This window comes from Ranitomeya variabilis, chromosome 3, assembly GCF_051348905.1.
Source record: "Ranitomeya variabilis isolate aRanVar5 chromosome 3, aRanVar5.hap1, whole genome shotgun sequence".
Lineage (NCBI taxonomy): Eukaryota > Metazoa > Chordata > Amphibia > Anura > Dendrobatidae > Ranitomeya > Ranitomeya variabilis.
Genome location: NC_135234.1, coordinates 693,287,281 through 693,300,263, shown reverse-complemented (window position 1 = coordinate 693,300,263; position 12,983 = coordinate 693,287,281). Strand labels below are relative to the sequence as shown.

Genomic DNA, 12,983 nt, shown 5'->3' with positions numbered 1-12,983 from the left:
CTGCATTCTCCTCCCCTGTCCAATTTGCTATCTCAGTAACAGGAAAATTTGTCTTCAATGAATACGGATTTTACAGTTTTTACCCATAAATTGAGAATGAATGATCAGCCCATGACGAGAAAGGAGCACATCTCGTTATTAAGTTATTTTACAAAGTTGCTTCTTTTCATGTGCACTATTGATTTATGAAGGAAAAATTAAAACAACTGTTACTCTTTAACCCCTTCCCAACATGTATGATATATAGATACGTCTTGGACTTTGATGTGGGCTCGCTCATCTTTCCTGGCAGATGATGGCCGCATTATTCAGCCATCATCTGCCTCTAACAACCGCAGTTCACCTGCTGAATGGCACTGTCAATCTCTGACAGTAGCACTTAATGAGCGTGGGCAGGGGGGCAACTCATTCTATGCCCCCATCCGTGCGCCCATGATGTGATCACATAGTGCTGATGGGTTGTCATGTAGCTGGCGGTCATAGGAGACTGTGATTTTCCCTATACATAGCAGTGCAGCAGCACAAGCGATCAGACGATCGCAGGTTCAAGTGCCCTAATGGGGCTAACAATTAACGTAAAAAGGGAAAAAATGTTTTTAAAAATATGAAAACAGTAAAAAAACATAAACATTCAAATCACGCCCCATTTTCCCCCAGTAAAGATAAAGAAATAATAAAAAATACACGTATTTGGTATCACTACCTCCTTAAAAAAGTCAGATCTATCAAAAATAAAATAAATTCACTTGATCGGTAAATGGCGTAACAAGAAAAAAGATCTAAACACAAGAATTACATTTTTTGCCTCCACAACTTTACAATAGAATGCAATAAGAGGCGATCAAAACATCGTATCTACCCCGAAATTGTATCACTTGAAACATAAGCTCAGTGCGCAAAAAATAAGCCCTCACCCAGCTCCAACATCCAAAAATTGAAAATGTTATAGGTCTTGGAAAATGACAACAAAAGCACATTTTTTTATTAAACATTTTCGATTTGTAAACATGTAAAAAAAACTGTACATGTTTGGTATCTGCGAACTCTTACTAACCTGGAGAATCGTATTGCCATGTCAGTTTTACCTTATAGTGAACATGGTAAATAAAAATAGATATATATTTCTGGAATTTTTTTGCAATTTCAACTCACTTGGATTTTTTTCCCGCCTTCCAGTGCATCGCATGATAAAATGATTGGTGTCATTCAAAATCACAATTTGTCCCGCAAAAAATAAGCCCTCATAGGTCTATGAAAAATAAAAAACGTATGGCTCTTGGAAGAAGGGAACGAAAAATCTAAAAACAGAAATTGGCCATGGTGGGAAGGGGTTAAGTAAAAAAAAAAAAAATGGAACAAAATGTGGACAACCCCTTTAAGACCCTTTAATGTGTATGGTCATACATTATATGCCAATCTCTGCCATATAGTATGTACAGTATACAGTATGTACAGTATACAGTATGTACGGTATATAGTATGTACGGTATACAGTATGTACGGTATACAGTATGTACGGTATACAGTGTGTACGGTATACAGTGTGTACGGTATACAGTGTGTACGGTATACAGTGTGTACGGTATACAGTGTGTACGGTGTATAGTGTGTACGGTATATAGTGTGTACGGTATATAGTGTGTACGGTATATAGTGTGTACGGTGTATAGTGTGTACGGTATATAGTGTGTACGGTATATAGTGTGTACGGTGTACAGTGTGTACGGTGTACGGTATACAGTGTGTACGGTGTATAGTGTGTACGGTGTATAGTGTGTACGGTATACAGTGTGTACGGTATATAGTGTGTACGGTATACAGTGTGTACGGTATACAGTGTGTACGGTATACAGTGTGTACGGTATATAGTGTGTACGGTGTATAGTGTGTACGGTATACAGTGTGTACGGTGTACAGTGAGTACGGTGTACAGTGTGTACGGTATATAGTGTGTACGGTGTACAGTGTGTACGGTGTACAGTGTGTACGGTATATAGTGTGTACGGTATATAGTGTGTACGGTGTACAGTGTGTACGGTGTACAGTGTGTACGGTATATAGTGTGTACGGTATATAGTGTGTACGGTATATAGTGTGTACGGTGTACAGTGTGTACGGTGTACAGTGTGTACGGTATATAGTGTGTACGGTATATAGTGTGTACGGTGTACAGTATGTACAGTATATAGTATGTATAGTATGTACAGTATATAGTATGTACGGTATATAGTATGTACAGTAGTGCTGCTCTACCTTGAATCTCATGTCTCCTTGTGTCAGTACAGCGTGGTCAGTGGTAAAAGGCATTATACAACGTGAAGGTCCCCTGGGCTTCTACCAAGGTCTGACGAGCACAATCTGCAGAGAAATGCCAGGATATTTCTTATTCTTTGGCGGATATGAGTTGAGCAGATCTTTTTTTGCTGCTTCAGGTGGAAAGTCAAAGGATGAACTTGGTAAGTACTGACTAGATGTGTAACACAGATACAATATGGCAGGTTGAAGAAAATTAAAGACTGGTTTACTTGGTGTGTCAAATAGTGGTCACCAAATGTTCATATACAAAAGTGAGTTATAATTCAGCTTAGAAGATGTTCAGGAGAAGAGAGATAGGGATAAAGACTCAGCTCATTCTGCATCCTGCTATGTACTGTGATACGTAGAGGATATAGAAGCCAAATGGCATCAAATTTTAATAAAACCCTGTTGCAAAAAAATGCAATGGCCAAATCATTTAATTCTAGACATAAGAGTCGAGTAACCCCCATACATTATATTGATGGCTGACCCTGCCAAAATTGTAAATTTGGGCAACTTGTATTAAATGTCTGTAGCCAGCTGTAGAGATTGTAATAATTCTGTTCTTCTAGATGCTATGTGATGATCTCTCCTTTACTCTTAAGGTCCAGTTGCCCTGATGATAAGTGGCGGTTGTGGAGGGATTGCTCTGTGGCTTGCTGTGTACCCTGTGGACTGTATCAAATCCAGGATTCAGGTTCTGTCAATTACTGGAAAGCAATCTGGTTTCATGGGAACTTGCTCAAGTATTGTGAAAAATGAAGGTATGATGTTCACATCCATTTCTGAGATATGGCCACTATGGTCAGTTTATTAAATATTTTCCCTCCTACATATTCCACCATCAATTGTGAGTTATTTTATTGAAAAGTGGCCCAACTCAGCCATAATGTTTCAGTCCACATAAAGTTACAGAGCGGAGTCACGGGGCGCTGAGGCTCATAGTGTATAAGATTCACCAGCGCTCTGCTGACCCCATGACTGCAAAGTCCAAACCTTCCCTGGTAGTAACATCAGCACAAAAGTGTGTGCTGACAGCTTTATGCCATGGGTTTTCATGGCAGGTGGCTACATGCAAGCCTTACATCACCAAGCGCAATGCTAAGCTTCATATAGAGTGGTGTAAAGTAAGCCAAGACCCCTCATCCAACATCTGGGTGAAAGGCAAACATTCCCACAGACACACTCCAGCATCTTGTAGAAATCCTTTCCAGAATAATGGAAACTTTTACAGCTGGAAATGGGGCATGGACTCTATATTAATGCTTATGGCTTTAGAATACCAAGGAAAACTAGAAGAGATCAGCGCAAATAGGGTCTTATCCGAGAAATACAGTGAGTTGTGTAATCTGTAAAAACAGCATATAACATGAGGTCAGCTGCAGCAGATCCACAGGTCAGCAAGTGTCCATCAGACATCGATAGGTAAGAAGGAGTTAGTGGGTGATCTCCGCGCTGCCGACAGGATTAAGACATGTGGTTTTTCCTGAAGAAGAAGCAGCTTTGTACTTCGAAATGCATTGAAATAAGCCATCATTTTACTTTATTACACTGGGATACACCGTATGTCTTAATCCTGTCGGCAGCGCAGAGATCACCCACTAACTCCATCTTACCTATGGCTTTAGAATGGGATGTCATAAAAGCAACTGTAGGAGTAATGTAGAGGTGCTGCAATATGTCCTAGTGGGTTCACATATTTCAGCTGCATTAGCTGCTAATAGGGGCACGAATTACAGTACAGTGTGAAATCTCCATGGAGGATGCTTTAGTAAATTGCAGCTTTCATGGCATTGTTAACCCGTTCTCGCAAAGAGCCATGGCATCCGCTTATTATTCCAGCAAATTTTGCATTAAAAATGTCAAATGGTGCTCCTTCCCTTCCGAGCTCTCCCGTGCACCCAAACAGGGGTTTACCCAAACGTATGGGGTATCAGCGTACTTCTGACAAATTGGACAACAACTTTTGGGGTCCAATCTCTCCTGTTACCCTTGGGAAAATACAAAACCGGGGGCTAAAAAATAATTTTTGTGAAAAAAAAAAGATTTTTTATTTTCACGGCTCTTTGTTATAAACTGTAGTGAAACACTTGGGGGTTCAAAGTTCTCACAACACATCTAGATAAGTTCCTTGGGGGGTCTAGTTTCCAATATGGGGTCACTAGTGGGCGGTTTCTATTGTTTAGGTACATCAGGGGCTCTGCAAATGCAACGTGACGCTGGCAGACCAATCCATCTAAGTCTGCATTCCAAAAGGCGCTCCTTCCCTTCCGAGCTCTCCCGTGCGCCCAAACGGTGGTTCCCCCCCACATATGGGGTATCAGCGTACTCGGGACAAATTGGACAACAACTTCTGGGGTCCAATTTCTCCTGTTACCCTTGGGAAAATACAAAACTGGGGGCTAAAAAATTATTTCTGTGGGAAAAAAATGATTTTTTATTTTCACGGCTCTGTGTTATAAACTGTAGTGAAACACTTGAGGGTTCAAAGTTCTTACAACACATCTAGATAAGTTCCTTAGGGGGTCTTCTTTCCAAAATGGTGTCACTTGTGGGGGGTTTCAATGTTTAGGCACATCAGGGGCTCTCCAAACGTGACATGGTGTCCTATCTCAATTCCAGTGAATTTTGCATTGAAAAGTCAAACGGCGCTCCTTCCCTTCCGAGCTCTGCTATGCGCCCAAACAGTGGTTTACCCCCACATATGGGGTATCAGTGTACTCAGGACAAATTGCACAACAACTTTTGGGGCCAAATTTCTTCTGTTACCCTTGGGAAAATAAAAAATTGGGGGTGAAAAGATCATTTTTGTGAAAAAATATGATTTTTTATTTTTACGGCTCTACATTATAAACTTCTGTGAAGCACTTGGTGGGTCAAAGTGCTCACCACACATCTAGATAAGTTCCTTAGTGAGTCTACTTTCCAAAATGGTGTCACTTGTTGGGGGTTTCAATGTTTAGGCACATCAGGGGCTCTCCAAACGTGACATGGTGTCCTATCTCAATTCCAGTGAATTTTGCATTGAAAAGTCAAACGGCGCTCCTTCCCTTCTGAGCTCTGCGATGCGCCCAAACAGTGGTTTACCCCCACATATGGGGTATCAGCGTACTCAGGACAAATTGCACAACAACTTTTGGGCCCAATTTCTTCTGTTACCCTTGGAAAAATATAAAATTGGGGGCGAAAAGATCATTTTTGTGAAAAAATATGATTTTTTTATTGTTATGGCTCTACATTATAAACTTCTGTGAAGCACTTGATCGGTCAAAGTGCTCACCACACATCTAGTTAAGTTCCTTATGGGGTCTAGTTTCCAAAATGGTGTCACTTGTGAGGGGTTTCAATGTTTAGGCACATCAGGGGCTCTGCAAACGCAACATGGCGTCCCATCTCAATTCCAGTCAATTTTGCTTTGAAAAGTCAAAGTGCGTTCCTTCCCTTCTGAGCTCTGCCATGCGCCCAAACAGTGGTTTATCCCCACATATGGGGTATCAGCGTACTCAGGACAAATTTTACAACTTTTGGGGTCCAATTTCTCCTGTTACCCTTGGTAAAATAAAACAAATTGGAGCTGAAGTAGATTTTTTGTGAAAAAAAGTTAAATGTTCATTTTTTTTTTAAAACATTCCAAAAATTCTTGTGAAGCACCTGAAGGGTTAATAAACTTTTATGTGGTTTTGAGCACCTTGAGATGTGCAGTTTTTAGAATGGTGTCACAGTTGGGTATTTTCTATCATATAGACCCCTAAAAGTGACTTCAAATGTGATGTGGTCCCTAAAAAAAAATGGTGTTGTAAAAATGAGAAATTGCTGGTCAACTTTTAACCCTTATAACTCCCTAACAAAAAAAATTTTGGTTCCAAAATTGTGTTAATGTAAAGTAGACATGTGGGAAATGTTACTTATTAGGCTGAGTTCACATTACGTTAACAGCAGCCCGTTCAACACATACGGTAACGGGCTGCTGTAAACCTAAGTGCCGGTATGGCAGCACGCTAGCGCAGATAGAGCATCTGCTAGCGCTATCTGGACCCGTAGAAGTGCTGTGTTAAGCGCGAAACGGCCATCGTCTCCTCCTGCACACTCCTTCCACTGCCCTGTTCCCCCGTGCCGTGAAGATATGTATCTATATTTGAATAAAGGAACTTCTGACTACTGGACCGGTGAGTGCTGCTGCGTTTACTTTATGATTCATTAAAATAAATGTGTCTCTGCACATGTCAGTGTTCGTGGGAGCGCACGGATCACACGGACCCATTAAAGTCAATGGGTCCGTGTAAACACGTACTGCACACGGATGCTGTCCGTGTGCCGCCCGTGTGCCGACTGAGGACCACACGGACAGTGCAGGAGACAGCGCTAGACCTGTCCCATAGGGGTGGAGCCGCATATTCATCACTGTAATGAGCGGCACCACGTGACCGCTCATACAGGACAAGCTGCGGCGCTGAGAGGAAGCATCGCGGGAGCTGGGTGAGTATTTTAATGCAAGCGGGCGGGCGCAGAGGGAGTGGGAGGCGGGAGCTGACCGGGAACTTTATTTTAAAAGCAAAAATTTTTAAAAAAAACATGATTTTTCATTCCTTTTCTCCAGCGAACGCTGCTGGGGAGAAGGAATGAATGGCGGCTTCAGCACCACACGCAGGGGGTCAGCGCTTACTGAAGCGCTGTCTCCTGCACGCTCCATGTGGTCCTCAGGCGGCACACGGCTGCCGCACGTGTGCCACACTGATGTGCCACTTGAGCTCACGGACACGGATAACTCCGGTACTGATTTTTTAAGCGTCATGTGATAAAAATGCAGCGTAAGCATGCGTTTAAATGCATTTTGGCATGCGTTTGCGCATGCAGATGATACGCTGCGCACAAATACGCTAATATGAACCTAGCTTAAGTGTTGTATTTTCTTACAGCGCCTCCGCAGGGCAAGGTGAGCATCGCACCGTGTCCATTCAGATAAGTAGGTTGTTGGCGCAGTACAGTACACGTCCTCCAGAGCAAGAACGTTTTTTGTAACCACTTTCCACATTAGTAAAGAAATAAAAGTACTAAAGTACAGTTCTATGAATGGGTAGAACAAAATGGATTTCCTAAACAATGCAGCCCCTTTAGGAAGTCGTAACTGCTTCTGAGCAGTAGATGGCGTTGTTCACCTGTTTTCTTTTTTCATGAATAGTTCCTTATGGCACACAAGCAAGTGAACAATTTTGAAGGTGTAATTAATAGGAATCAAATTAAATCTTCAGCCAACAACTCTTAACCTCTGAGAACAGCTGATCACTGGGGTTGCTGAGCATTGGACCCCCACCGATCTGATGTTGATGATGATCAATAGATAAGTCCTCAGTATAAGGGCTGGCTCACAATGGTGTGTAACTCGGACGAGTGCTATATGATGTTTTATCAGATTGCACTCAGTCTGTTGTTATACTATGGGGCAGTGCAGATCTGTGATTATTTTCATTATTTTCTCATGCCGATTCAGCATGAGAAAACAATCTCAGCCTGCTTCAAGGGGCTCCGCAGATCAGACCATGGGCACCCATACAAGTCTAAGGATGGGAGTGAAACATCGGACTGCACTCGGATGACATCCGAGTATAGTCCAATTTACGCAGACAATGAAGAAGATGGAGAAATCTTGTTCTCCATCTTCACACCTGTGCTGCGGTTCTCTCATGCCAGAGAATTGGATCACACTCAGATGACACTCGCCCCACGCTCGGGCAGAGTTTGAGCCTAGTGTCAGTAGCATAATCTGATTCTAACCCATGAGAGAATCTACGCCAGTGTGACCCTAGCCTAAGAGTACTGGAACAACCCATTAATAATCATCTTGGCGAGGGCGAGCTAAATACTGAGAAGTACCATGCTAAGTCACATAATCTGCATTTTAGATAAGGATCAAAATCAGATGAAAGCTGATGGCTTTTCCTGATACATTGCTGGTCCAAGAAAAAGTAAAGGGCACCATATTTTTTCATATACTGCTAATAAAAGTGATAATTATTCTAAATATTGTCAGATTTTGCATCATTAGTGGTATCAGTCTTAGAATCATAGGGCAGCACTGGGTGACTCAGTGGTTAGCACTGCAGCCTTACATCGCTTGGGTCCAGGGTTCAGATCCCACCAAGGACATCTGCAAGGAGTTTGTATGTTCTCCCCGTGTTTGCGTGGGTTTCCTCTGAGTTCTCCGGTTTCCTCCCACACTCCAAAGACATACTGATATGGAATCTAGATTGTGAGCTCCAATGGGGACAGCGATGATAATGTCTGTAAAGCGCAGTTAAAATTAATGGTGCTATATAAGCGAATAACATAAATCATAACTTGATTAGTAATTAACCCACAATTATGTATTTATTTCAACATATGTAATTTAAATGAATGGTTGCATTAAAAAATGTTCTCGACTTCAGTAATGACTGTGCCGATTTCGGAAGAAGGACGTAGAAGAAGAAAGTTATGCCAGAAATCTGGGACTTATAACACATAAAGGATATGACTTGTCAACAGGCCCACAATGCTTTCTACCAAAGAAAAAGGTTCTATAGCTGTCATCAAACATGTAAGAAAAAGAAAAAACTACTGGCCTTGATTGGTTTTAGGGTATGTTGCACGCTGAGTGTTTTTAGATTTTTTTTTTAACTCCCAAAAAAACAAGCGCTTAAAAATGCTTGAAAGACATTTCCTGTTCATTTGATATTCTCAGTCTTTTGAGTGATTTGAGAGTCTCTGACTCCACAGCCCTGCCGAGAATCAGGAGGACCCCATACATCCCACCGATGAGAGTCTAATTTATAAGGGGGTCTTTAGGCCAGTTTGTGATAGATAGATAGATAGATAGATAGATAGATAGATAGATAGATAGATAGATAGATAGATAGATAGATAATGTCCAAAATATGAAGGCAGCGCTCCAAAGTACAATATTCAGTGGTTTATTGACCAATGATAAAGTGACGTTTCATTCCACGTGTGAAACTTTGTCAACACTTGGATCGAAAAATCTCCTTGTTATCATGGGTCAATAAACCACTGAACATTGGACTTTGGAGCGCTGCCTTCATCTTTTGGACATAAGTTGAGGTTTGGTTTTGCCTGGGAGGCTTTGCACCCACTTACGGTATATTTTTTGCCTTCCCTAGTGCTGCACCTACATTTTTGTAGATACAGTAGATATGAAATAATAAAAGAGAGGCAGCACTCCAAAAAATGCAAAAGAAAGGTGGACTTTAATAAGCCCATGTGGCAACGTTTCAATTCACAGAACCTTTTTCAAGCCATAGATAGATAATGCATTTATATATGAGAGAGCTATTCGTGATGAGCGAGTGTACTGGTTACTCAGGTTTTCCTGAGCACGCTCGGGTGGTCTCCGAGTATTTATGACTGCTCAGAGATTTAGTTTTCATCTCCGCAGCTGAATGATTTACAGCTACTAGCCAGATTGATTACATGTGGGGATTCCCTAGCAACCAGGCAACCCCCACATGTACTCAGGCTGGCTAGTAGCTGTAAATCATTCAGCTGCGGAGATGAAAACTAAATCTCCGAGCAATCATAAATACTCGGAGAGCACCCGAGCAACGAGTACACTCACTCATCACTAAGAGCTATATAAATATATATGAAGTAGATATATAGAGGACACGTAGATGTATTATGACTCACATCTTAAAGAGGTTGTCCACAACTTTTACATTGATGCCTAATTAATTAGGATAGGGCGTCAATGTCTGATCAGCCGGGGTCCGGCACTCGGCAGCTCCGACGATCACCTGTTATCAGTGCTGGCGGCTGCCGGCCGGAAGTATGTACTTGCGAAGCTTGTCCATCTACTTTTAGTGGCCGGGGCTTGTTGCTGCACATCCACCTTCTATTGAATTGATCGAAGGCGGATGTATATTACCCCACGGCCAAGCAGAAGGTTATCGCACTTAAAAGGATTATGATGATGTAATATTGCATCGGCCACGGACCAATTTCAGGATAGCTTTGGCTTTTCACTTTTTCGTACCATAATATCCTAGTGATGTGTTATCTGAGTCAATGTCACCTTCGAAAGATCTGTATTTATACATATATGAGACAGACAAATAGGTAAAATTAAGATACATAGGAAATGCATACATGAGATTGATGTACCACTAAGAATAAAAAGTTGTGGTATTATGGATATCACAGGATGGATAGACAAGTTAATGATACATACAATAAATGATGAAAAAATGGAAACAAAATGTTCAAAACATCTCAATTTACTCAGTATCGAGTATGATCGTTACATACAGAAATCCCTGCACTTACAGCATCGGCTGCTACCAGTGAGAATATAATGGTTGTCTGAGGAATATTCTGCCACGCTGAATGTACTTGGGCAGCAAATCATCAAGATCCACTCCTGGCAGCTTCCTTTGCAATTCCCAACCAGTGATGTCCTAGATGTGCTCGATGGGAGACAAGTCTGGAGACGCTGCAGCCCATGGTAGAATGTTTAGGCCACGCAGGCTGCTCACACTACCATAAGCAATATGGGGCCCAGTGTTGTCATATTAAACATTTTTTTGGATAAGATGAGATAGATTAATATTCGTATATAATAAGACTGATTTTTTTTTCTGCATATTCTGTTCTAAGTACAATGTATGAGTATAATACCAAAGAATGGAAAAGTAGTAAAGAATATATTCATCAGATCTTTAAGTTTTGTATTTGTCTATGCCCAGAAGAATTTAATACTTACAATTTCATGATTTTTTGTGTTTTTATATCTTTACAGGAATTTTGGCATTATATTCGGGACTAAAGCCTACACTGATCCGTGCATTCCCAGCCAATGGTGCTTTGTTCCTGGCCTATGAGTATAGCAGGAAGCTAATGATGCAGCAGCTTGACTCATTTTGACCTTCAGCTCACCTTGCCAGCGAGGCTACTCATCATCTCAGGGCAATGAACATGTCACTCATGTAACACATCACAACCGGTGCTAAATACTCATTGGTGTCTATCAAGAGTTCTTATTTTAGCAAACAATATTGTTTAAGGTTATGCAGGGTGTATAGGTATGTTATGGTATCGATCCATGAAGGTAAAATAGGTCATCATATTGATTGGAAACTTCAACTGTTACCGTGACCTCCTTCTAAAAATGTGGACAATTGGTGATTTTAGAAGAATTATGTTATCGGGGGAGTAGTCTGTGGGTTTATTTAGGTTATCACAGAGTAGTCTGTGGGTTTATTTAGGTTTTCATATAATGTTACCTAGGAAGGTTCTCGGAGAACCTGTAAGTCACAGAAAGGTCTCGGGATTCCTGACTTTACTACTATAATGCTAGAAGGAAAATACAAGAGATTCGTGTAGATAGTGTAAAAACATAAGAAAGAAAAGAACATTCATAGACCAAATGCAAAGAACAAACCCATGACGGTAAATTATCTTGCCTGATATGTGATATGAGATATTGATACTGTGTCATACTCAAGGAGGTGACTCCAAGATTCCAAAAATTGCCTTCGCGAAGTCTGTGAGGGAGATCTCCTAGTCCTGGATGGAGACTAAAGTACTAAAAGATGTTCAAGAATATCACATTTGAATCTTACAAAGATTCTCCATCTAAAGTTTTTTTGTTTTGTTTTTTTTAATCTGATTCTTCAGGATAAATTGGATGATGTATAAATTCCGTTTATTTGTTGTGAAATAGATAAATTTAGAAGAAAAAATATTTTAGAATAATATATTTTAGTTGTCAAAAAAGGGTACAATATAAGGTATGATAGAACAAGGACCCATTTTCTATGATAAGAAACGACCAGAGCGGGTGAATCCTATCTTTATAAGCATTATTTTCCAAAAATTCTTCAATAGAGTGATGTAAAACCTAACCCATGCTTAATATTTTAAGAATATGGTTTCTGTATTGATAAGTAAAGTATACAGGTCAATATGTAATGCTCCACTCACACAGAATAGTTTAGCCTGCTGTTGTGTGCTACCCAGTAAAAAGGAAAAAAATGGAAAGCTGATAGGCATTATTTAGATTATAAATCTATCCACTAGGACTCGTCAAACCTGTCATGTTTTCTTTAAATTGAGTCTACCATATCGAATAGAGACTACATTACTGTAATTACCGCAAAGCGTAATCTCTGCTGCTAGATTTATGTTTTGAGAAACGGAGAAAAATAGCAGAAGCTTTTTATATGCAAAATGCTTAGCAAGTTTATTAATTAACAAATACAAAACATTAAAAACACACAAACAACGTATTGAAAGTGCTAAAATACAAAGACACCAGATATGCCTGGCCCTCATGAATTGTAGCATCCATGCTTTATATCAGTCCATACGGTAAGAACCAAATACTCCTCAAGATATATAAACAAACACAATCTCCACACATGAGGGGGCCAAGGCACGCACCCCGACGCGCGTTTCGCCACTGTCAGCACCCGCTTTCTCAAGGGGAAAAGAAAGCGGGTGCTGACAGCGGCGAAACGTGCGTCGGGGTGCGTGCCTTGGCCCCCTCATGTTTAGGTGAGACATGCTTCTCTCAGGTATTTTCGCTCAGACCTACATAGCTGAGTGTTAGTATGTAAACACAGGTTACTTCGTTATATCTGTTAACATTCACACTCCTATAGAGTACTCAATGGTGTGACCTGACGTTTTATAAT

The 12,983-nt window shown here is 40.8% G+C and overlaps 1 protein-coding gene across 5 annotated transcripts in view; it reads left to right on the top strand.

Annotated features, from left to right (window-relative positions):
* The window catches only part of LOC143817066 (mitochondrial ornithine transporter 1-like), a 150,255-nt gene extending 137,558 nt beyond the window's left edge, over nucleotides 1-12,697 (top strand). For all 5 annotated transcript variants that reach the window (XM_077298162.1, XM_077298161.1, XM_077298159.1 and 2 more), the window contains 3 exons: nucleotides 2,281-2,456; nucleotides 2,904-3,062; nucleotides 11,087-12,697. In XM_077298162.1, the coding sequence (XP_077154277.1) occupies nucleotides 2,281-2,456; nucleotides 2,904-3,062; nucleotides 11,087-11,211 (460 nt within the window). In that variant the 3' untranslated portion in view covers nucleotides 11,212-12,697. The remainder of the gene's footprint in view (nucleotides 1-2,280; nucleotides 2,457-2,903; nucleotides 3,063-11,086) is intronic.
* Nucleotides 12,698-12,983: the final 286 nt, after the last annotated feature.